This window comes from Cryptomeria japonica, chromosome 6 (genome assembly GCF_030272615.1).
Source record: "Cryptomeria japonica chromosome 6, Sugi_1.0, whole genome shotgun sequence".
NCBI lineage: Eukaryota > Viridiplantae > Streptophyta > Pinopsida > Cupressales > Cupressaceae > Cryptomeria > Cryptomeria japonica.
In genome coordinates, this window is record NC_081410.1 from 258,407,618 (window position 1) to 258,429,887 (window position 22,270).

Sequence of the window (22,270 nt, forward strand, 5' to 3'; positions counted from 1 at the left end):
TGTTGTTTCTATCAGATCGTACAGACCTATCAATATCACCTTCATCATTAGCAAATTTGTTAGCTCCAGCTGGGCGTGGTCTTTGGGAATTGCCTGGCAATCACTAGGAGATTGGAAGAAATTAGCTGTTTGCTGCTGTTCAGGAAATAATAGCAATCTGTTAATCTCAAAATTAAGCCTCTCATCTGTAGTTGAAATGGTATGTTTGTTTCATCAATTGAATGCATTCTGGAGTTAGGGTTTGTAGTTATGTGAAGTTTAAATGTTTGGAAACATTTCTTTATAGCATTATTTGTAAGCAATTTACTTTTTCATTATTCATATTGCCAAAAACAAAAAAATCAGTAACTTGCAAAACCCAGAAAAAATTCAGAAAAAAGAACAAAAAAACATAAATCTGAAAATTTTCAGAAAAAGAAAAAAAATCAGAAATTGCACGTAGAACCGGGATGGGTTATGACATCGGCAAGCCCATTTTTTTTTTTAAACTCGGGGATAAACTTAGCAACTTTATTGAACATTTGAAAATACATTTTTTTTAAATATTCTTCAAAACACACATTTACACCGAATTTGTAGAGCATCTACTGATTTCCATGATATATAAATTCAAGTTTGAGTTAAATACATTGCATAGACCAAAAAACAAGTGCAACGTGTGAATAAAACTGAGTTTAATGCATATCAATATAGAACAAAAAACAAGTGCAACGTGTGAATAAAATTGAGTTCAATACATATCAATGTATCATAGTGACATAGCTCACAAAACAACTAAAACCTTTGAAATTTTAAATACATATCAAGTTCAAGTTTTGGTATCAATGAGAATGAGAAATCATAAATTGCATCTACGACTAAAGCTCAAAATAGATTGTTGCCGCTGGGTGGGTGGTACTGAAGTAGTTGCAACATCCTCATTGGGTGCCTCGACCATAGCGATAGGTGCCTTTGCTACATGACCAACCTTGTGTTCCTCCTCCTCACATGTTGCCACTTATGCATCCCATTCCTCTCCTACCCTCTCCAACTCACTTAGTTGATCATCAATAAGTAATGGATCCACATCATCATCAACATCATTAGGAGCAGCAACCCAATCTGCTCAATACGGATCAATGTCATCCAAGTCAAGTGCTTCATGTGAATCTTGTCCTTGCACCTTCTTTTCATGCAATCGAAGGTTGTATCGAACATAGACAAGATCATTCAAGCGTTGTTGAGTGAATCTATTGCGATTTTTCCCCCTCATATTGCCCAACCTGCAATCAGGTTTTTCCATCCTATGTGCAAGTGCTCTTTGAACACTTGTAGTCGGATCTTCAAGACCCGACTACAAGTGGTTTATCCACATATTATTTCCCAAACATGCAAGAAAGGTTTACTTGCAATCGGGTCTTCAAGACCTGATTACAAGTGAAAGTGTAAAAGTCTTTCCCTACATTGCACTTGTAATGAGCCTCCTAAAACCCGAAATTGGTCCAAAATGCACTCAAAAACGCTTGAAAATGAGTGTCTAGGGTCCAATTACAAGTGCAAACTTGTATTTTCCCATTACAAATATGAAGTTGCATGTTCATTCTCCATAATTGCAAGTCAATGTTGTTGATTTTATACACATGTAATGCAGTCCTCAAAACCCGAAATTCACTTGTGAGCCCATTTTTGCATCAATTTATCCCTTCCCTTGTCAATCTTGTTTGCACGCACGATCTACCAAATCAATAAACTAAGGCATGGGCATTGCTTTATAACAATTTCATCTTGAATAAGGTGTTATGGGTTCTTCATCAGTGAACAAAAGAAGAAGAGATACAACAACAATTCATTGGATGCAAATTATAGAATGCTTTCAAGAAAGAGTTTCACCCAAATTTAGAATAGATTTAGAGTTAGAGTTTATTTTTTAATTGTTGAAGTAGAAAGCAAAGGGGGAGCCTTCCCTTTGAAAATAGGAGAGTATATCTCACACACTGTGGCTAAAACCACAATTTTGCATGCCTACCCAAGTGTACTAAGTTTTCAACCAACAGTTTTGGGCAACTCTGCTGGGGAAACGAACGCATTCGAAAGCCTCACGCTTTCGTTTGAAGTCTAGTGTCTTGTTATTTTCAAAATACCTTTCCTTGGGTCTCTGCTGGAGAGAGATTTTAAAATATTTTGTTAATTCTATCCTAAAATCTCTTATATAAATTTGTTGAATCATTACATAGCAAATTGACCCATCCGAGTCACCAACAGTTTTTCCCAACTCCGTTGGGGATATGATACGAATCCAAAGGCCTCATGCTTTTGGTTGAAGTATATCGGTATCCTATTCATTGTAATTTCATTTCTCATATTTTGTCAAGCTTTCACCAAGGACATGTAAGATGTCTGCTCAAGGTCCTTGGGGGAATGCTTTTGGTCTGTTGAATCTAACTCCGCCTTTACATGCTCTTCCTGATGGTTCGAGGAAGAACTTTCCCAAGTTCTTTGGAGATGGAAGACAACATCCGGATGAGCACATTGCTGCCTTCTATATTGTATGTGGTGTGCTTGGTGTGGAACATGAGGATGTTTCAGTGAGAATTTTCATTGAAAAATTTCAAGGTGCTACTGCAGATTGGTTCTATCACCTCGCACCACAGACCATCACCAACTGGGCTACACTTAGAAAAAAGTTTGAAGAAAGGTTCAAGCCTGTAGAAGATGCTCATGCATTGTTAGCACAGTTGACTCAAATGAAAAAAGAACCACGAGAACCCATGCAAGAGTTTGTGGCTAAATTTGATTCTCCAGCCCATCTAGATCAGTGATCTGCATCTTTGTCTCTTGCACATTAAGCTCCTATGAATCAATTGCTTCAGTGACAGCTGAATCAATTTGTTGCGTGAGAGGGGTAGGTTGACACTCTAGCTCGATCGCATCCTTTGTTGGATTAGGGTCTTGTGGTGAGGTGGCAGCAGATGGCCTCCTTACTGGTATATTTTCCCATGCAAGAGCCTCAGGTGACTAGCTCTTATCCTTCATAGACCTTTTTGATGCTCACGTTCCTTTAATAGCCTTCGCCTTCTTTCTCTTCTTTTCGGGCCTCCTCCCAGTCTCTTCTTCCTTTGCAGCAATCAATGCCTCTTCTTCTTCCGATAAGTGAGACTCTTCCGATAAGTGAGACTCAAAGCCTCCCATCAGGTTGTAAGTCAATTGCATCCATCATGGGTGAGTGCCTAAATTGGCTGATATAGCTAGGCATCTGTAAGTCTCCTAGGGCCTTCCATTATGGTCTCCAAATCGGTGACTGTAATGTCCCCATTTTTCGTGAGCATCAGAGTTAGAAGGATTAGCCTATCATTTGACCTTCGTAGGCTAGTATGATGGATTAGAGGGTCTAGTTTGGGTGATATGGAGCTCTTCAGGTGGCAAATGGCACTGTTTTCCTCTCCAAATTGTTGGTATATTTTGAGGCTAGGCTATTCAGAGGTTTCTAGTTCCATTTGGAGGGACTTACTATTTATAGTAAGTCAGTGGTTGTTGGAGAGGGACCCTTACTATTTTTAGTAAAGCAGTTGGATGCACAGTGGATATATTGGTTAACTCCCTGGTTCAGTCAGAATTGAGAAATAATGATTAATGATGGAGTTATAATGTTATAATTATTATTAAATTTACACTTTAATAATAATTAATTATTAAGTGCATATCATTGATAAATTAAGTGGACTTTATTTTAAAGGGAGACTTAAATGTTCTAAAAGTATACTTTATAATAAGTGATAAAGTGTTATTTAAAGGGGAGATATAAGTGTTTAATAAAGTATACTTTATATTTTAATGTTGTGCACCAAAAGGAGGGAAAAAGAAATGAAATTAAAGTAAATTAAAGGAGATGAAGACAAATGCAAATTAAAAATTATAAAAGGGGATTTGGATTTCATTTCATTCATTCTTGAATCATTCAACATTTGTCTTTTCTGGAGAAGCTTTAGCTTTGAAGAAGAAACCTAGGATTTTGTTGTAAATTCAATCTTGGAGAACGCAGCCTCTCTTCGATTGTGCTGGTGGCTTCACAGGGAGGTCGCATTTGAGCTTTATTGGAGGAAACATCAATTGTTTCACGAGGGGTTTTGAATTTTATTCTTGGCGGATCAGAAATTTGAAGATAAATATTTATTGAATACATTTAATGCTGGTTTGTGCTTGCTTCAACATTGGCACGTGGGAGTCTTCTTGTGCTACATTATTCAAGTGGAGACATTAATAAGTATAGCAGATCTAATGGATTATCAGTCATCTACTCTGCTCTTTCATTTCCAGAATTTTGGTAATCTTGTTATCTTTTGAATTCCAGATATGCTTTGGTATTGTAAAGGCTTTAAAGAGATAATCAATAGATTAAAGGTTGCATTTTAACTGTTTGACAAATTACCCATTGCTGTTGACGAAGATTTCAGTCTTGAATATGCATGCCAAGTGTTTGTAATAATGTCCCTTTGTTGTAGATGAATATTGTAGTCCTTAGGATGCATGGTAAATGTTTGTAGAATTGTCGTAGTGTTGTAGCTGCATATACATCATCATTCTCAATCATATGCTTGCACTTCAAGTTCATTTAGTAGCTGCAATCTATTTCCGGTCATCTCAAATATATTTTCAAGTTATATCAGCATATCAAATCACATTCAAAAACAAAAATAAAAATAAAAAACAATCAACATCAAGACCAGATTGTTGGCAAAGTGTTTGATGATATTCCTTGAGCCTCTAATCAGCAGTTTGAGGTTAGATTAGTCAAGGGATACTACACAGTGACCGGATCTTGAAGGTAGGCGGTCCTTTACTGCTTCATATTTGTGGAATTGCAGGCAATCCCCATAGTCGACTAGCTGATCTGGGACTTGGGCATACTCGAAAGTCCTAATTTGATGCACATTAAGCCTTGAGTATTCCCATCAGTGAACCTCAAAATCATCCGCACAACTGGCCCAATAATCCTCTATATTCATTTTGTGCTTATAATGCTTGCCATAAGTTTTCCTTCCCAATCCAGTAGGGTCAAAGCTCTTCCTGAAGGGGTGCTCTTATAAGAAATAGGATGTCAGCTCCTCGCTTGAATGCTCGACCTGTGCGGGAGTCTTAAAATACACATCATTGTACCCTATGACCATTGGGAACATGACCCCTGACATTTTCTTGTCCCTAAGGACTTGCCCAGCTGCATGTGCCTGCCTAGCAACCTCCAAGAGAATCATCCTATCTATAGGGTACCGTGGGAGCTTGTAAGGGGAGCCTTTGAAACCTGAAATTTTGAAGTAGGAGAATCGGGGAAATTGGATGAACCACGTTCCGTACTTCCATATCAGTGCGATGGCCTGTTTAGATAGCCTTTGATGCAATCCTTCTTTCATTGTCCTGACCATGCGCATGGTGAATGCATCATTCACGTGCTCATATTGGCCCACTACATAGGTTATGTTGTTTTTCTCCCTCTGCTTTATGTTGTAGTAATGTAGTTGAGGGTAGCAGTCATACACTTTCACCTGATTTAGCCCGTTCCCAATTTCACCCAAGCGAATCAATCTCGACAGTTTAGGGTGCCTTGCAAACATGTATACCAAGTAGGAAGACATTGTGAAGTATTTCTTCTCTGCGAGCTGGACTAGATGGGTATGAATGTTATCACTGATGATTCGAGCCCAGTCAAAATTGAGCTTTCCTATGAAGACCTGCTCTACAAAGTAAAACATCCATTCCTCAAACATATTGGAGTGAGGGAGTCCCATGACTCGGCTGAGTAAAGTGACCATGTCTCTGTACTCTTCAATGAACTCACTATGGTAGACCTTTTTAAGGATCTTGCTGCTAGGGGCTCTCTTTTCCTTAAACCAATTATTGATCTTCCCTTTGCACTTATTGGGATTAGTGTCATACATTGACTGAGCCTCTTCTATTGCCACCACAATTGCATCCTCATGGAATGGGATGTCGAAGGCATCTCCAATAGCTTCTGGGTTGAAATCAGCCATTACCGTCTCGTTTGCAAGTACCACCCTGCTGTCCAACTTATAGTGCTTGGAGCTTTCTACAACAAGCTCATAATTTTGGACAGCTTGTGGGATACCTATTGCCTGTGCAATTCCACTTTCCACCATCATCTTCACTTTCTCGTAAGCATTAGAAGCATATACCATGTCTCTGAAATGTTGAATATCAACATGTCCAACATCCGTGTGGCCTATATTCTCCCAGTTACTTTGGACCTTTGATTCCCGTATCACTCCTTGATATCGGTACGTCATTTTCTCTAACTTGCGGGGGTTGTCAAATTTGGGTGCCTGGGATGTCCCCAGTGCGTCAGGTGCCTTAGAGGATTCTGCCACCTTGGGAGGCATTTACCCTACACAACAGGATGTGAATTACAAGGCGGATTCAAGATGTAAAAGTAGTTAGTGATGCCCAACAAGGGCGTTAGCAACAAAATCATTAGGATAACAGCATAACGCTTAGGGAACATCATAACGGCAAGAATTTGAAAAAAGTTATAACATGCTGTCCTAATTTTCAAATTTTGTTGCGCAACTGGAAATTTTGATTTTGCATGGTTTAGTTTAAAATATTTTTCTGATTTGGGCGCATTTGCAATTTGGGCATTGATTTCTCAATATATTCTGAGTTTCAAATCTTTTTTTAGTTATAGGGGAATTTTCGGCATTTGGCGGTCAATTAGGAGCAAAGTCCCTGATTTCCATTTGATGCTTCTTTTTCAATTTCAGACTTGCGTTGTCTAATGGTAGGAAAATCTTAGGCATTTGGGAGTCTTTTGGACAAATTTCTGAAGTTTCCAATTTTAGTTGCAATCCCAGAGTTTTCCCGAGCTGAGATTTTCAAAGTGTGATTATGAGTTCAACTATGCATGACTAATCCAAGGTTTGACTTTGAGTTTAATTTTAGATGAAATTTTCAAAATGCAAACCAAACGTAAACTTCTGGCGTTTAAGATTGTCCATACTCATTATCATTTGGAAAGGAAATTTATTTGCCCAAGATTCAAAGAATTGAAGCATACCTGAAAAACTAGTCAATGATGCTTTGCTTGCTTTAGGCGTTGAATGTTTATTCAAGTCAGAACATTTTCTCTACCAGCAATTCGAAGAAGAAATCTCTTCCCCCCCGATCCCCTCGACTTGCACTTGCAAAACTCGGACAAAATCCGAGCAATACTGGCCCACGTTTTTTGATATAGGGTTTCTATCAGGCTCTTATGCTATGCCGCCAAGTCTTTCTCTTGCCGCTATTTTGGTACTAAGCACAAGATAAATATGGAGAGACCACGCCCCTGGGTCTAATATTTTCAAAGCTCCAGAACGCTTACAAAGGAAAGAAACCCTTTCCAATCTCCCTGACCTGCACTTATTTGGCGCCTCTTGCCCAAAGGAGGAAATTCGGCGATACCAAGAAGAAAAAAAAACGTGAATATGAATGCACCCCTACACCCTAAAACATCCTCACTGCTTGAAAAGAAATCTTCACTTAAGCGCTTAAGGGAGATTTTCGGCGATTGGAGGAAAAATGCAAACCTCCGCACTTTTAAATCCCCCCCCTCCTTTTGTTCAAAATCGCTTTATGTTTGTTACTTTGCGCCCTAAAGGGGAAAACTCGGCTTTGTTGGGAAAAAGCGGGGAATATGAGTCCTCAGTTAAAACGCTCCATTCTTATTTTCTTTTTTCCTTGCCTACTAGAGGGGAAATTTCGGCTTTGGGAGCCAAAATGCAAACTTAGCTTGGAACGCCTTTGGCAAATTTATTATCATTCCGTCTTCTAGGAAAAACCTCGGCTTGGAGAAGGCGAAAGTAAACTTGACGCCTTTGTTGTCTCTCTTATGTTGCTGACTTGGGAAAAGTTTGTGCTTCAGAGCAGAGAGTGTGAACTTTCGCTTAGGCGCTTCACTTTATTTCCTTTTACTTTCGCTTTTAGGCTTAACTTAGGCGTTTGGGGAAATCTCGGCTTTGTTAGGAGATGTGTGAACTTAACTTCAAATGCTTTACCTTCTTTTTCTTTTTTATTTGATTTGCCATTTTATCACTTAAGGGGAAAATTCGGCTTTGTGAGGCAAAAGTGCAAACTTTTACCTTTTTGCTTTTTTCACCCGAATTTCCCTGATTTTCCCCTTTCTTTCATTTTTCACTTCGCCTAGTAAGGAAAGAGTTAGGCATTTTAAGATCAAAGTGCAAGAAAAGGCACTTGTACTCCTCAGACACAAGTCTACCAAGTTCCTCTCAATCCTCACTTTGTCATCTCTCAACCAAATTGATTCTCCTCATCATGCATCTAACTCTGCAAACTAGACCAAAAAATCCTACAGGACCTTGAAGAGGAGAAGAATGACAAAGGGGGTCCCTGTCGGCGATGGGGAGTGTGTACATAATTTAACAGGCACCTGAAGTATAATAGCTCGTTGGAATGAAAATGAGAAGTTTTAAATGTTGGACGCTTAACCTCGTGACCAAATTGCCTGAAATAATTAAATATTTAAATAAATCACTTTTCGAGGTTTAAGGTTTAATTAAATTATAAAGTGATTTTATATTGCACTTTTCGAAAAGTTCTAGAGATGGTTATAAAAGAAGGTTGAGGTCTCATTTGTAACATACAAAAGAATTTAAAAGCTTGTTTATTTCTCTACGAAGATTCTAAGTTTTGTGCCTATGGCTAAAATCTTGCTAGTAAAATGAAAACCCCACCGATTTCTTGGAGCTGAGGACAAAAACCCTCTATCTTCACCAAAGTGGTTCCACACTGGGAGCAACAAGGTGTTGAAGGTTGAGGCGGGAGTCTGGGGACGAAATCCCTTGTTCTTGGAAAAGATTCAAAGGCAAATCCGAAAAGGGTTTGCATTGGTGCAAAAGAGGTTTCAAGCTTGCTTTTGGTTTAATCAATTTAAGTATTGAAATTTGTGAAGTCTTTTATAAAAGACAAATTTTTAGAATTTGAAGATTTAATGTTAATTGTTATCTTGGACGCCATCTTTGGTATTCATTGACTTGTATTCTATTAGGTGGCGAATGAAATACATTGTTTAATATGTTGGGCAATTCGGAGCTATTAACTGAACTTTATAGACTCTACTGCTGGGCGTTTGAATTAATAGTGTTTTTTTTAAGTCGAGGGTCTTATTCTAACTAGCTATGTGAGTTCTTTGTTGTCACTAAGTTAGCTATGTGAGTTTTGGAGGTCGATTCCTCCTGGATTGAGGTGTGAAGCCATGAATATTGGCGTAAGAACTTGTTTCCTTTGGAGCTGGGCACATTTGGCAAAACAAATCTGATTTAGGACCAAAATACAGGATATGTGAGGTGTATAAAGGAAGTGATTCTTGCTAGGTGTGTGGGATAAGAAGTATTCATTATTATCTTCCTCTGTTGGGCAAGATTGGGACTCTACTAGCAATGAATACCTTCCAGATGCAAACATAGGAGTACTCAATTGTGATCTTGTGCATATTATCACCGACTAGAGACTTATTGCATGCTTTTCCAGTTATGTAATTCTTTGGAAATGCTAGACACTGCAGTTTTAGTCCATTAAATGCAATGTATGTATGTCATTCTACTATTCTAAGCATTGCAATTACACATACAGTCTGGTAAATTCCAAGGAAAGCTAAAGAAATACCGAGCATGGACGTACTGACATAGTATGGAGTGGCATGGAGAATAGAGAGGACGTGATCTCTCCCCTTGAGACATGGATTTTGGACCTGGTTTTGAGGCACAACAATCAGGGTATTGGTGTGGCTAAAGCTTCATTGTATGCATTCTACAGTGGACTTGGAAATCCCTCATTGGCTCAAATAGTTGTTGGCACTTATTGGCACCGTCACTAATACATGTATTGACTGATTTCTATGCCGAGAATTGAGCATAGTATTGGCACAATTTGTATCAGATTCATACATTAGTACTCATATTAATTAAGGTTAGATTAATAAAATTATCCTATGTTGTTCAGTTTGAAGTAATTATTTGTCAAAGACAAAGACTTTGATCAACCCTTTACAGAAAAGACAAAGACTGTGAAAAAGTTTGCTTCATTCCTTTTGACTGCCTAGTGCAATTTCTCAACTTTGGTGTTCAATTTTTAGAAGGGTAAAGAAAAAAAGAAAAATCTGATTTCTTTAACTTTCAAACAGTGGTGCTTCTTCCATGTTGGCGGCACTTACTAAAAAAACAAGAATCATTCTAAAAAGTGTGCTTTGACTCTTCGTTTTTTACAATTTGTTTTTTATTATTATTATTATTATTATTTTTAAACTATGTTGCAAGGTTCACCCCCCTAGACCCCTGGTACTAGTCCGGTTTGGTCCTGGTCCGAGGTCCTAGTCCAGTCTGCCTGTGGTCCGGACAGGGTCTGTGATTCACACGCCTGGTTCGGACCAGGTTGAACCCAAGAGGACCCAGGTCGAACCCAAGGGTCCGATGGCCCAAAAATGGTGTTTTTTTTTGCAAAATTTTTTTTTTTTTTGAAATCCACCACATAAAAAATTATAATATAACCCTAAAAATGAGTTTTAAAACATTAACTTATATATATATATGTGTGTGTGTGTGTGTGTGTGTGTGTGTGTGTGTTTGTACTAACGAACCCAAACCCCTTTTCAAAATTTTGCTGTACCAGTGTACCAGTTCTTCGAACCCGAACCGGCAACTTAGTTTTAAATTATCAATTATTAATCAATATTTTTTTCAATTGTTAATTAAATTTTTTTTTTTTAATAAATAAAACACAATGAACAATCTGCAAGATTTTGGTAATTCAAAATACTAGACTTTGAAACAAGAAGATACAATTGGACCAAAAAACATCACCACAAATCTAAATTGACACACAATTAGTTGGTAAACTAATAACAGAAAATGGGTGACATGATAATACAATCAATTTTCGAATTGGATGTAAAATATTGTACACAATTAATTGATTAGTCAAAAAAATGACAGGCTACATAAGTGCATTCAAAAGTACGAAAAAAGTATCTGAGGATTCTAACAAGCTTTATTTGGTTTCCTTGGAAGGTGATAATTAATAATTTTATGAGTCTTAGACTCTTAGGTCATGTACTAGATGACAATGTTCAATTACATATCTGACTGATCATAATGCTAAGGCTTTTATTTGATACTCATTGAATTCACGTTGCTTAGGATTGTAAAGGAGTTGGAAAGATTAAATGTTGATACTGAGGTTATATGTGTTTGATGAGGCTTCCAGTTATGGATGCTATATGTAGCCAGCTCATCTCAAATTTTATCTGTGTATTGACCTTGAAGTTGTCAAGAATCCAAATCATCAAGATAGACTTGAAGAGAACAATAAAAATGGGGGATCCTTCAAGTAAATGTGGACTCAAGGATTCTCTGAGTATGATATTCAGATACATTGAAATATATCACAATTCCAGTTATTGTAAAAGTGGTGAAGTTTTGAATTAGCTACATGAATCATTTGTCACGTCACATTGGAGAAAAGCAGAAATAAGACATCTAAATCAACAAAAATGCACTCAGGATAAACTTGAGGTAAGAGATTACAATTTATGTAAAGATGTTTGAATAGTGTTGCACTACCAATTTTTCTTCAAGCAGGTTACATGTGCAAAATATAGATATTGTAAAAAGGAAGACAAGGATATAAATTCAAACTAGCGACATTAAATCATTATCTGCGTTCTGAACAACAGACCGCCATTATCTAGCAGAGAAAAAAAGAAAAGTAATATAAAGATTGAACATACTGGCACTCTAAATGTTCCCCATCACTCAAAGAAACAAGCCTGCTTGTCTGACTCTAAATGAACTTGCATAAGGATTTCTTTCAAACCTTCTGATTCATTGTGGTATTGAATGTTGGCTATATTTTCAACATATTCTCAAAAGTTAATGGATAGATGTTTCTCTTGCAAAAATTTTCAGCTTCTATAACTAGACAGGTCCATGAAAAGGAAATTTTAGTTTCATAACACTGTTACAAATCATTGTGCATGCATAATATCACATTGTTAAAACTCTATGATGTACTTCAATAAAATTTTGATCCACTGTTCTGTATCCAAAATCTATATGTGGCTCAATTTTTGATGCTACAATCTATTGCAAGAAACATTAGTTTTCGTGCACTAGAAACTTAATGTATGCTCCAAGAACAGAAGTTTGTTTACTCACCGCAGCATCTTGATAAGTCAGGATACTTGAAACAGAATGGCCCTCAATTATCATTCCTCCTAGCCTTAGGAAACGTTGTTTCACAATATCGATGAGCTTTACTGGACTGCCAAAATCCCATCATAATAATCAGCTCTCGATTGGTCAAGGACAACTTAAAATGCATATGAAGGTATTGAAGAACAATACGATAACCCAATAGATGTCAATGTCATCTGATTTACAAGATTCATAATGGTAACTGTCAACTAAATTGCAAGATGATTCATAAAAGCCAGTGATACACAAAAGGAAAAAACCATCTACCACAAGCATGCTATTGTGAAGATAAAGCAAAGGTTCAAGCAAAAAATACCAACAGCAAAGAAATACATTCCTCTTTTAATATAAAATATATTTAAGGAGTTTGGACAAGATTTTTGCTAGTAAAAGAACAAGAATGGAACATTAGATATTTCAATTTTTTGTGTTATACAAAATAATCTGCCACATCTATTTTTGCTTCACAGAAAACTTAACAATTCTTCCACACACAAATGAGAAGCTTTATATCTTTTGTCACACCATGGACAAGTTAACCTATTACAACATGCACATGCACAAACACGCTTTCTAGCTAGATTATAAACACTAGAAAGAATGTACATGTACAAGAGCTGTATTGAATATTTTGATTACACACAAGATAAGATTTTATAAATCAAAAACCCAAATGTTGTATAGAAAGCTACAAACACCTATTTTAACAACTATCACAACAAAAATTCTGGAATTATGGGTAATCTAAATTCAATAACTGAAATCCTTCACAAAATTGCATATAGCATAACAATCTCATCACAAACACAAAGAGAGAGCTTGAACGAAAAAGTTTTGCACAAATTGTAGCAAATTTCTTATTAGTTTTTCATAAATATAATACCTATATATAGGGTTTGAAAGCCTCACTTTGCAGTTTGCACAGTTGGTTTTCTTCTCAAAATAAAATTTCTTTAAAAATAAAAGTCAAATTGAAAATAAAAATAATTATAAATAAAACTCATTCTTGGGATAAAGCTTATTCCTTGAAAAATTCTACTAAAGTCAAAAATATCTTGTTCAATAATTATCCAAAACGCAAAATGGCTCTGCCTTAAATGAGATACCTCTACTCTAAATAAAGTCGATTGATTTTATTTTTAGACAATCAAAAAAATGGCAATCTGCACACTTTTTGAATATGGCAACCACTAGGGGTGAAAAACCCTATGATTGCTCGCAGGACTCATGTAATGTCCCCTTTCTAGGCATCAGCTATTTCTAGAGGTTAGCCTATGACTTTGGTCCCCAAATGCTAACATGGTGATTAGAGGGACCCTTCTAAGGGTGTTTTATGGCTCTTCAACTGACCTTTTGGTGCTTATTTCAGTATTCTTCAGCTCAGTGTCCTAGTTTATTTGTGGTGTGCCTTCCGGAGATCATTCAGGTCACTTTGATTCACAGTTACTATTTTTAGAAAGTCACTTGGATGTTTTTCTCATACTTACTATTTATAATAAGTCACCGAGGTGTCAGTAGGCATCATATCTATATCTGGAAAGTGGATGGATAATTTCCATGAGTTGATATTGGTAATTATAGGGGGTTTAATGATTTAAATTAAATTATTAAATTTAGATCAAGTTTAACTTTAATAATATCAATTATATTAAATGACTTTATGATATGACGACATAAAGGGGCTTAAAGTGACTTTATTTTGGCACCTAGGGAGTTATAAGGTTTTAAATAATTTAAGGAGATAGGCGCCAATATTGGAAGATATAAGGTGAATATAAAATTAATTCATAAAGTGACTTTATGTCAATCAAAATTATATAAGGGGTCACTTTATTATTATTCCCAATTGCAAGCAAATATGAATATTAAAAGGGAGGGAAACTAAATGGGTTTTCGGGAAGCTTCCTTGGAGAATTATTAAAGAGGGCATTTGGAGTTCATTTGAATATACTTGGTTAATTTATTTTCTCCCTGTGATGTTGGGAGATCTAGCTTCATTTGCAAGAAATCTGAGGACGGAAACCCTTGAAGTTTCTCGGTGGTTTGGATAGAAACCCAGATCTATCTTTGGTATGGATACATCTAGGATTCACCATTGCGCTTCATTATTAGATTGTTGAAGGTTTCAACTAGAAATCTCTCTGGAGGGTTTGACAAACTTGTTGAGCTGCATATTGGACATTGTTGTAATGTCCCCATTTTGCATGAGCATCAAAATTCGAAGGATTAGCCTATCAGTTGACCCTCGTAGGCTAGTGTGGTGGATTAAAGGGTCCAGTTTGGGCATTATGGAGCTCTTTAAGTGGCAATTGTAAGTGTTTCTCTCTAGATCCTTCATATGTTCTAAGGCATTGATATTTAAAGGTTTCTGGTTCAGTTTAGAGGGACTTACTATTTATAGTAAGTCAGGGAATGTTAGAGAGGGACCCTTACTATTTTTAGTAAGACAATTGGATGCACAGTGGATACAATGGTTAACTCCAGGGTTCAGACGAAAACAAGAAATAATGATTATTTCTGGAGTTATGTTATTTTAATTATTTGAATAAAAATAATTAACGCCCATGAGGGAACCACAAGCCCAACCCAAGAGAGAACCAGAGTCTCAAGGCCCTAGGGGGGAACCACAAGCCCAACCCAAGATCAGCCGGCTTCATAACTATCCATATCCTCAGCAAATATCTTATGCAGGTCCTGACAGTAATCCGGGGAGAGTTGCTCCCAACCTTCAACTTTCCAATCATCATCATGTTCTGAGGCCCACTTAGCCAAACAATTAGCTGCTCTATTCCATTCACGAGGAATGTGGATGAAAGACACCTTCTCCATCATAGAACTAATTTCAAGAATCTGGTGAACAATCCTTGCCAACTGCCAATGAACCCCACTCACCTTCTGCTCAATCAACAAGTTAACAATAATTTGCGAATCCAATTTGTAGATAACCTTTCACCACCCCAACTCCAAGGCCTGCTCCAGAGAATAGAAAATTGCTAATCCCTCCATAAATTTATTAGACGGCCGCCCTTTATGCACCGAGAAGAAGAAAACCACCTCTCCCCTACTATCCCTACCAACACTGCCAATCCCAGCAGGGCTCGGATTACCCCTAGAGGAGACATCGGTGTTAATCTTGATGGACTCATCTTGAGGAGGCATCCACCTTCCCATCCTTTGAACCTTATTCATAGCAAATCTACCTCTCCTGACACACACCGAGGTGGGTGACATCTCCTGCAGACCCAACCTACTCACAATATCAGCCTCTCCTCTATCCAGAGGAAAATTCACCGCACATTTGGCTTCCACCGTTTCCCGAATCATACCAATGATTCTATTCCACACTTGTTGAACTAACAATCTGACCTCCCTAAAGATCCTCCTATTCCTCTCCAGTTAGATCTGCCACAATATGAAAATGGGCCCAATATGCCAAACAGTCTGGAGAAAAGAGGACAAGATAGGAGGCCTGCCCAAACTCCACCAAAGAATCCACGTGAACACAAGGATTCTTCCACACCCCCCACCAGTAATGCCAAATTAGCAACGAGAAAGGGCATCTGAAGAACAGGTGTGAGGAATCCTCCTCCCCATTACCACACAAAACACAGATGGAAGGCCCAAGGAATCCCCTCTTACAAATGTTGTCCCAAGTTAGACATCTATTCAAGGCCAAAGTCCAAGCGAAACAGTTACACTTCGGCCAAGAAAAATTATTCCACGCATGTTTCCACCAAAGCACCTCCCTCCCCTCCAATCTTCGGGACAACAACTCCTGGTAACCACTAGCAACAGTGAAAACGCCCTTAGGATTTGGAGACCAAGCAAGTCTATCCCTACCCTTAAGGGAGCTACAGTGTCTACTTGCCAAAATGCCATACAGCTCAGCACACTCTTCATCCATACCAGCAACCGGCCATTCATTAGGAGCCTTCCACCACTCCAACTCCAAACGCCCACACCTATAAATAGCCTTAAAGTCACTCACCCTAGACCACCCTGCCTCCAAGAACCTCTGGCAAAGATTCCCAAGGTTGGGAAACTGATCAAGGATGGGGGGATAGCCATCCCAAGAGTCGAACCAGAAAAGCATCTCTTCCCCCCTTTTACATATCCAAAAAAGTCCTTCCTTTATAAGAGAAGCCCCTTTCTTGAGAGTACTCCAAATCGAAGAACCTTTTCCCTCAAGCGGATACCTTGGGATTTCCTCCTTCAGGATCCTCTGCATGTATTTGCAGGCCAAAATCCTAGCCCAACCTCTATCCTGTTCAACATACCACCTCCAGTACAAGTTAGCCGCCAAAGCCTCCCTAAATAAAACAGACTGCCTTAAGCCGAGCCCACCCAACTGCTTCGGGCTACACACCAAGTCCCAATTGACAAGACACCATTTGTAGGAGGATAGGTTGCCTACCCATAAGAACTGCCTTGCCAGAGAATCCAATCCCTTCAGGAACCACTTAGGGGCCACTTGGAGCATACACCAATAAATCGGAAGAGCTTGAACCATCAACCGGATCAGTTGAACCCTCCCGGCAGAGGATAACCATCTGTGTGTCCAATGTTCAACCTTCATGCAAAATTTGTCCAAGATACCCTGCCACGAATCCCTGGGAGGGTTACCAGTAGAGATAGGAATACCCAGGTAAGTCAAGGGAAGAGAACCAACTTGGAACCTCAGGATATGAGCAATCCTCCTCTGAATATTTCTAGGTGTGTTGAAGAAGATAATGGAAGATTTATCCTCACTGATCAACTGGTTTGAAGCGACAAGATAAACATCCAAAAATTGCGCAGATTAGAGGCTTCTCTAATCCGAGCTAGTCCCATCAGGGCCGTGTCATCAACAAACTGCAAAAGGGATTGAGGATGCAGGTCATTTCCCCAATTCCAACCTTGAATAATACCCGGACCCACATTATGCTTAATCAACCTCCCAAGACCCTCAACCAGAAGAATGAATAAGTACGAGGAGACGGGGTCCCCCTGGTGAAGACCCCTAGAAGCACCAAACAACTCTGTATGATCTCCATTGATTAGCACAGAGAAGGAGGTAGACGTAACTGTTAAGGCCCAAAAGTGCACCCGAAAACTAAGTCCTTAAAAACTCAGCACTTTGGGATAATATGGGAACAATCATGAGTCTGTGGGTAAACTACTGGGATGATTGGACCTCTGGATAGGTCGGTTCCTAAGAATGATGGATCACCTATTCTAATAAAACTTGGGAAACTTTGCCTGGAAAAGGGAGAAGGTATTAAAAAACTAAAAAAAGGAAAAAACTAATAACTTAAGTAAAGTGATACACCAATTTGATCTTAAAAAAAAAGAAAAACTTTCTAAAATCACCTGTTTTACTCAAAAGCACCTCTGATTTATATCACAAAAATGATTTATGCAAAGGATCTTAACTAAGAAAATTGAAAGGAAAAAATGGCTTTCTCAAACAATCAACTGATAAATCACAATACATAACTTGTGATTCATGCATGAGATAGAAATTCCAAAAAGGGTTATTTAATCAATAACACAATATAAAAATGACTCTCAATCACACATGAAATAATAAGCTCAAAAATATAAGGTATAAGCTGGTAATTTTATTGAATTTTCTGTCAAGAAAACTATAAATGTGAGCTAAAAGAAGGATTCTTTGCCAAGCATGAGAATAATATTCCAGAACCCCCCTTGGCAAAAGATGAAATTTACTCTTATACAAAAAGGCCTTCCAAAGGCAAGGATAAGATGACTCCAAGTCAACTAAAGGTGAACTGAAGTGATCTCCAACTCAAAATATCCCAAAAATCCAAGCAGAGAGGAAAAACCACCAAAAAAGGCTTCAAAATTTTGCATAAATGTGTGAAATCTGGCCCAAACTCTTGGTCAACTAAAGGTTGACCCATGTGACACTCAAAATCAAGTCCCAACTACTGGAGAATTGGCACAAACCCATGTATAACTTCACCTTAAGCCCAAATCCGACCCCCAAACTCATGAGATAACTCCATCCTCTTTGAATTCAATATTTTTCTTGCATATGCATATTGGGAATATATATTTAAGACACAATTATAATAAATATTAATTGGATTTATAACTCATCCAATTAGAATATTCATTTTACAATTTTCAATGTGTCTATGGGTGGAAAGTATTGAACTCAAAAAGGGCTACAAAGATGCAAAATTAATAATTTCCACATAAGGATATGATGATAGGAAATTTCTTTTTTATATGTAAAACTAATTAATTTTAATAATTAGTTATTATGTTAATGTTGCTATAAGTTTATTTTAGTCAACATTAATATAATAATTAATTATTAAAATTAATAGCATCTTTGTAAGAAATAAGCCTTTTAAAAGACTTAAGGGTTTTATAGCCTCCCCACGGCTAAGTATAACATCTCATAAGTGGGAGTCTTGGGACTCGACCACTATGTATTAGTTGCATCTTTAAAATAAAAATGCAATCCCATAAAAATGGGAAAAAAGTGAGAAAAGGAGACAAACAACAGCGAAACCTAAGTTTCCATTCATTCTTGCATTTTAAACATCGTTGTAGAAGAGTTTTGTCGCCATGTTAGGGTTTGAACAGGAAGATGAGGAACGCAAACTGCAAACTGACCTTCTCCTTTTTCATCCACGGCTTGAACTAGGGTTTTCAAATTTCGAATTTGCAGGGGTCTCTTCATAAACCGCAACATTCTTTCGGTTACAAAATCGAAACAAGGTATTTTCGAGCTGCATTTTTAAAGGAAATCTCTGCAATTTTGCATTTTTCCTTTGAAATCTCAGTAGTGTGTAATGGGTTCATGAGCTTTGCTTGACTTTTCAATAAATGATCATGCAAGAAACTGTGCTAATGGGTTTCCCATCTCCTATTGTCATGCAATGGATAGTTATCTGCATAAGAAAGATCTCCCACATACAAAACTGCCTGTCCATTTGTCTTTAAATAATGTTGAAAGGTCCTATTTGAGTCAAATGTTTGACCAAGATCTCCAAGGATACCGAATGTATACAGTGTGTCCAGACCAATTCTGGGGGGTGTAAAGAATGAGAACTCGCGGGTTGTATTTCCCAATCCAAACTTGTAAAAATACTCAGTATCATACTGTAAATTCTTCACTGTACAATGATGAATGTAGCCTGATGTATAGTTAGAATACTTGTAGCTTGTAACAATCCCCTCTGCTGAATACTTGTACTTGGACTGCTTAGTACCATAAAGAACAGTATTGGACCCAGGCTCAGAGGTTGTGACCCATGATACGATACAATTACTCTCCTACCAACATGGTCTCCTTGAGTAATATGGACCATGAAATAAAAGATGTTCCCTTCCGGAAAGAGTTTCCCAGATTAGGTCATGTTGTGGACAAACACCCATGCTTGTGTAGGTTTTGTCCATATCTGTACGTATATCCATACCCTGTATGTATGCTGTTCTGGAAGTAGTAGCTGAAAGTCCAATCATCATATTTATGGAGGTAGTCTTCCCAGCACCATTGGGACCAAGCATATCAAAGCACTCCCCTCTGAACAGTCATATAGATTCTATGAGTTGGGCTCAACCCTTGTGGGAGCCTCATTTAATCCCACTCATACATGAAATCTAAAATCTGCAGTTTTTTATTTAACCCATTTCTGCACATTAAGCAAACTTAGTTAGAAAAAACATTGATTCTCCAATGCAATGAGAATGATCTTTCCTTTCTGTTTTCTGATGCTTATTTTCCTGATCAAATAAGGATCATGATTGAATAGTATAAATGCATAGGCATGGTTAGGAGCTAATCAGTCATTGCTTGGATCCCTTGGATCTAACACATACTTCTTTTCACTTTTTCAGGACCAGGAGACAATTGGAGGCTAAGAGACACCGGGGATGCAGACCTAGACCAGCAGAAACAAATTTATGCCAGCCATATACCCCCAGGCCATGGCTGGTTCCCTTCTTATCTTTTCTATGCATTTGTATTATTTAGTTTTGCATTTCTCCTTTGCATAGGAAAATAAAGATCACTCTCACGGTCTTGTGTGAGAGAAACATTTATTCAGTAGATTACTTTCTCTTAATCTTTCCAATTGTATAAAAATGAAATATTATAAATTGAAAACAATTGAAAGATCTAGAATATTATCCATATAATTGTATTCTTTTAAAAGGAAACCGAATATCATAATCAAGGCCTTTTTCAAAAAAAATGTATCTTTTGCCTGACACTTGAATTTTCCACTAAATTGCAATCAATATGAAAATTCAGTAACAGTAACACAACTCATTACCCATTGAATCCATTCATCAGCAAAGCCAAAGGCCCTAAGGATCTTCTGGAGAAAGGACCAACGGACTCTATCATAAGCCTTAGCCATATCCATCTTAATAAACATAGCTTTTTCCTTAGAAGTCGCCATAGAATGAATGGCCTCAATAGCAATGACCACACCATCCAGGATTTGGCGACCTTCCACAAACCCACTCTGCTCCTCTGAGATGACATCCCCAAGCCAGTTCTTCAACCTCTCTGCTATCAACTTAGAAATGATCTTATAGATCACATTACAGAGAGAGATAGGGCGGAACTGGCCTAACCGGTCAGACGCATCACACTTGGGGATTAGTGCAATGAAAGTCGCATTCAAAGCACGAAGCATCTGCTTATTCCTTTGAGACTTCTGGACCACCTCCAATAAATCCAATTTGATAATATCCCAGAAATCTTGAAAGAACTCAACTGGGAACCCATCCGAACTAGGGGCTTTTCCTTTCCTCATGAGAAAAACAATCCTCTCAAGTTCTTCCAGCAAAATAGGACCCATAAGCTGCTCATTCATCTCCCTAGTAACTAGAGAAGGAATACAAGCAAGAACCTGATTCTCCTCTTCCGATTCCTCCTGAGTATCCTCGCTAAAGAGGGACCGAAAATACTGTAAAGCCTCCCTAGAGATCTCCTACAAGGATAAACACTGCTCATCTCTATCATTGACCAACACAGGAATAGAATTGCCATGTCTTCTTGCTTTCACTGAATTGAAGAAGAACGCAGTATTCTTGTCCCCCGCTTGAAGCCAATCAATGCAAGCTCTCTGTTTCCAATAGATTTCCTCCCTAAGCTCCCATGCCTCTAAATCCTTGATAGCCCTGTCTTCCACACTAAGCAAGGCTTCAGACAAACCATGCTCTCTTATTACCCCGGTAATGTCATTCAATGTTATTTGAGCAACTTTCTTAGCATGAAAAATATTCCTGAAACACTGGCAGTTCCACTGTTTAAGTTGAGCCTTAACAAATTGCAGCTGCTTGGCAAAAGTGTACATAGCAATGCCAAAAGCTAGCCTCCCTTTCCTCCACCACCCCGCAACATGATCCTGCAAAGAAGGATCCCGCAACCAAATAAGCTGGAATTTGAATGAAGGAGTGCGAGCGACCCGAGCAGAAGAAGACACCAACTTTATGGGTCAGTGGTCCGATCCTCTCCAATCAAGAATCTCCAAACATGTGGACCACCCCCCACCAACCCAAAAACTAGAAACCAGAAAGCGGTCCAACCTCTCCGCAATCCAATACTCCCCTACCCTCCTGTTGTTCCAAGTGAACAGACCATTACCAGGCTTAATGTCAACAAGATGCAATGAAGATATACTATCCCAGAGAAGGAAAGAAGAAGGTTCCAAACGCGTAACACCACCCTTCTTCTCACACAGCTCTAAAATGGCATTGAAATCTCCCACCATAATCCAGGGATGAAAAGGGAATAGCCCTCGCATAAAAGAAATGTGAGACCATAAATTCTGCTTACCCTGAAGATCAGTGGGGGCATAAATGTTAGTAAACAAAATATATTCCCCAGTCTCAAGACTAGAGGCAACCCCGGACAAAGAAGATCTGGAAGCAACTCACCAAATAGGATGAATCCTCAAGGGGTTCCAAACGCAAGCCACCCCTCCAGAGGAGCCAGCTGCCCCAATACACTGACACTCGCCTCGCCCCCAAAGCTTCGGCACCACACCCATCATACTCTCCACAGAAAT

At 38.3% G+C, this 22,270-nt stretch overlaps 1 protein-coding gene across 2 annotated transcripts in view; it reads right to left on the reverse strand.

Moving 5' to 3' along the window:
- The window catches only part of LOC131037446 (uncharacterized), a 242,703-nt gene that overhangs the window by 169,846 nt on the left and 50,587 nt on the right, over window positions 1-22,270 (reverse strand). For both annotated transcript variants that reach the window (XM_057969589.2, XM_057969594.2), the window contains one exon: window positions 12,195-12,300. In XM_057969589.2, the coding sequence (XP_057825572.2) occupies window positions 12,195-12,300 (106 nt within the window). The remainder of the gene's footprint in view (window positions 1-12,194; window positions 12,301-22,270) is intronic.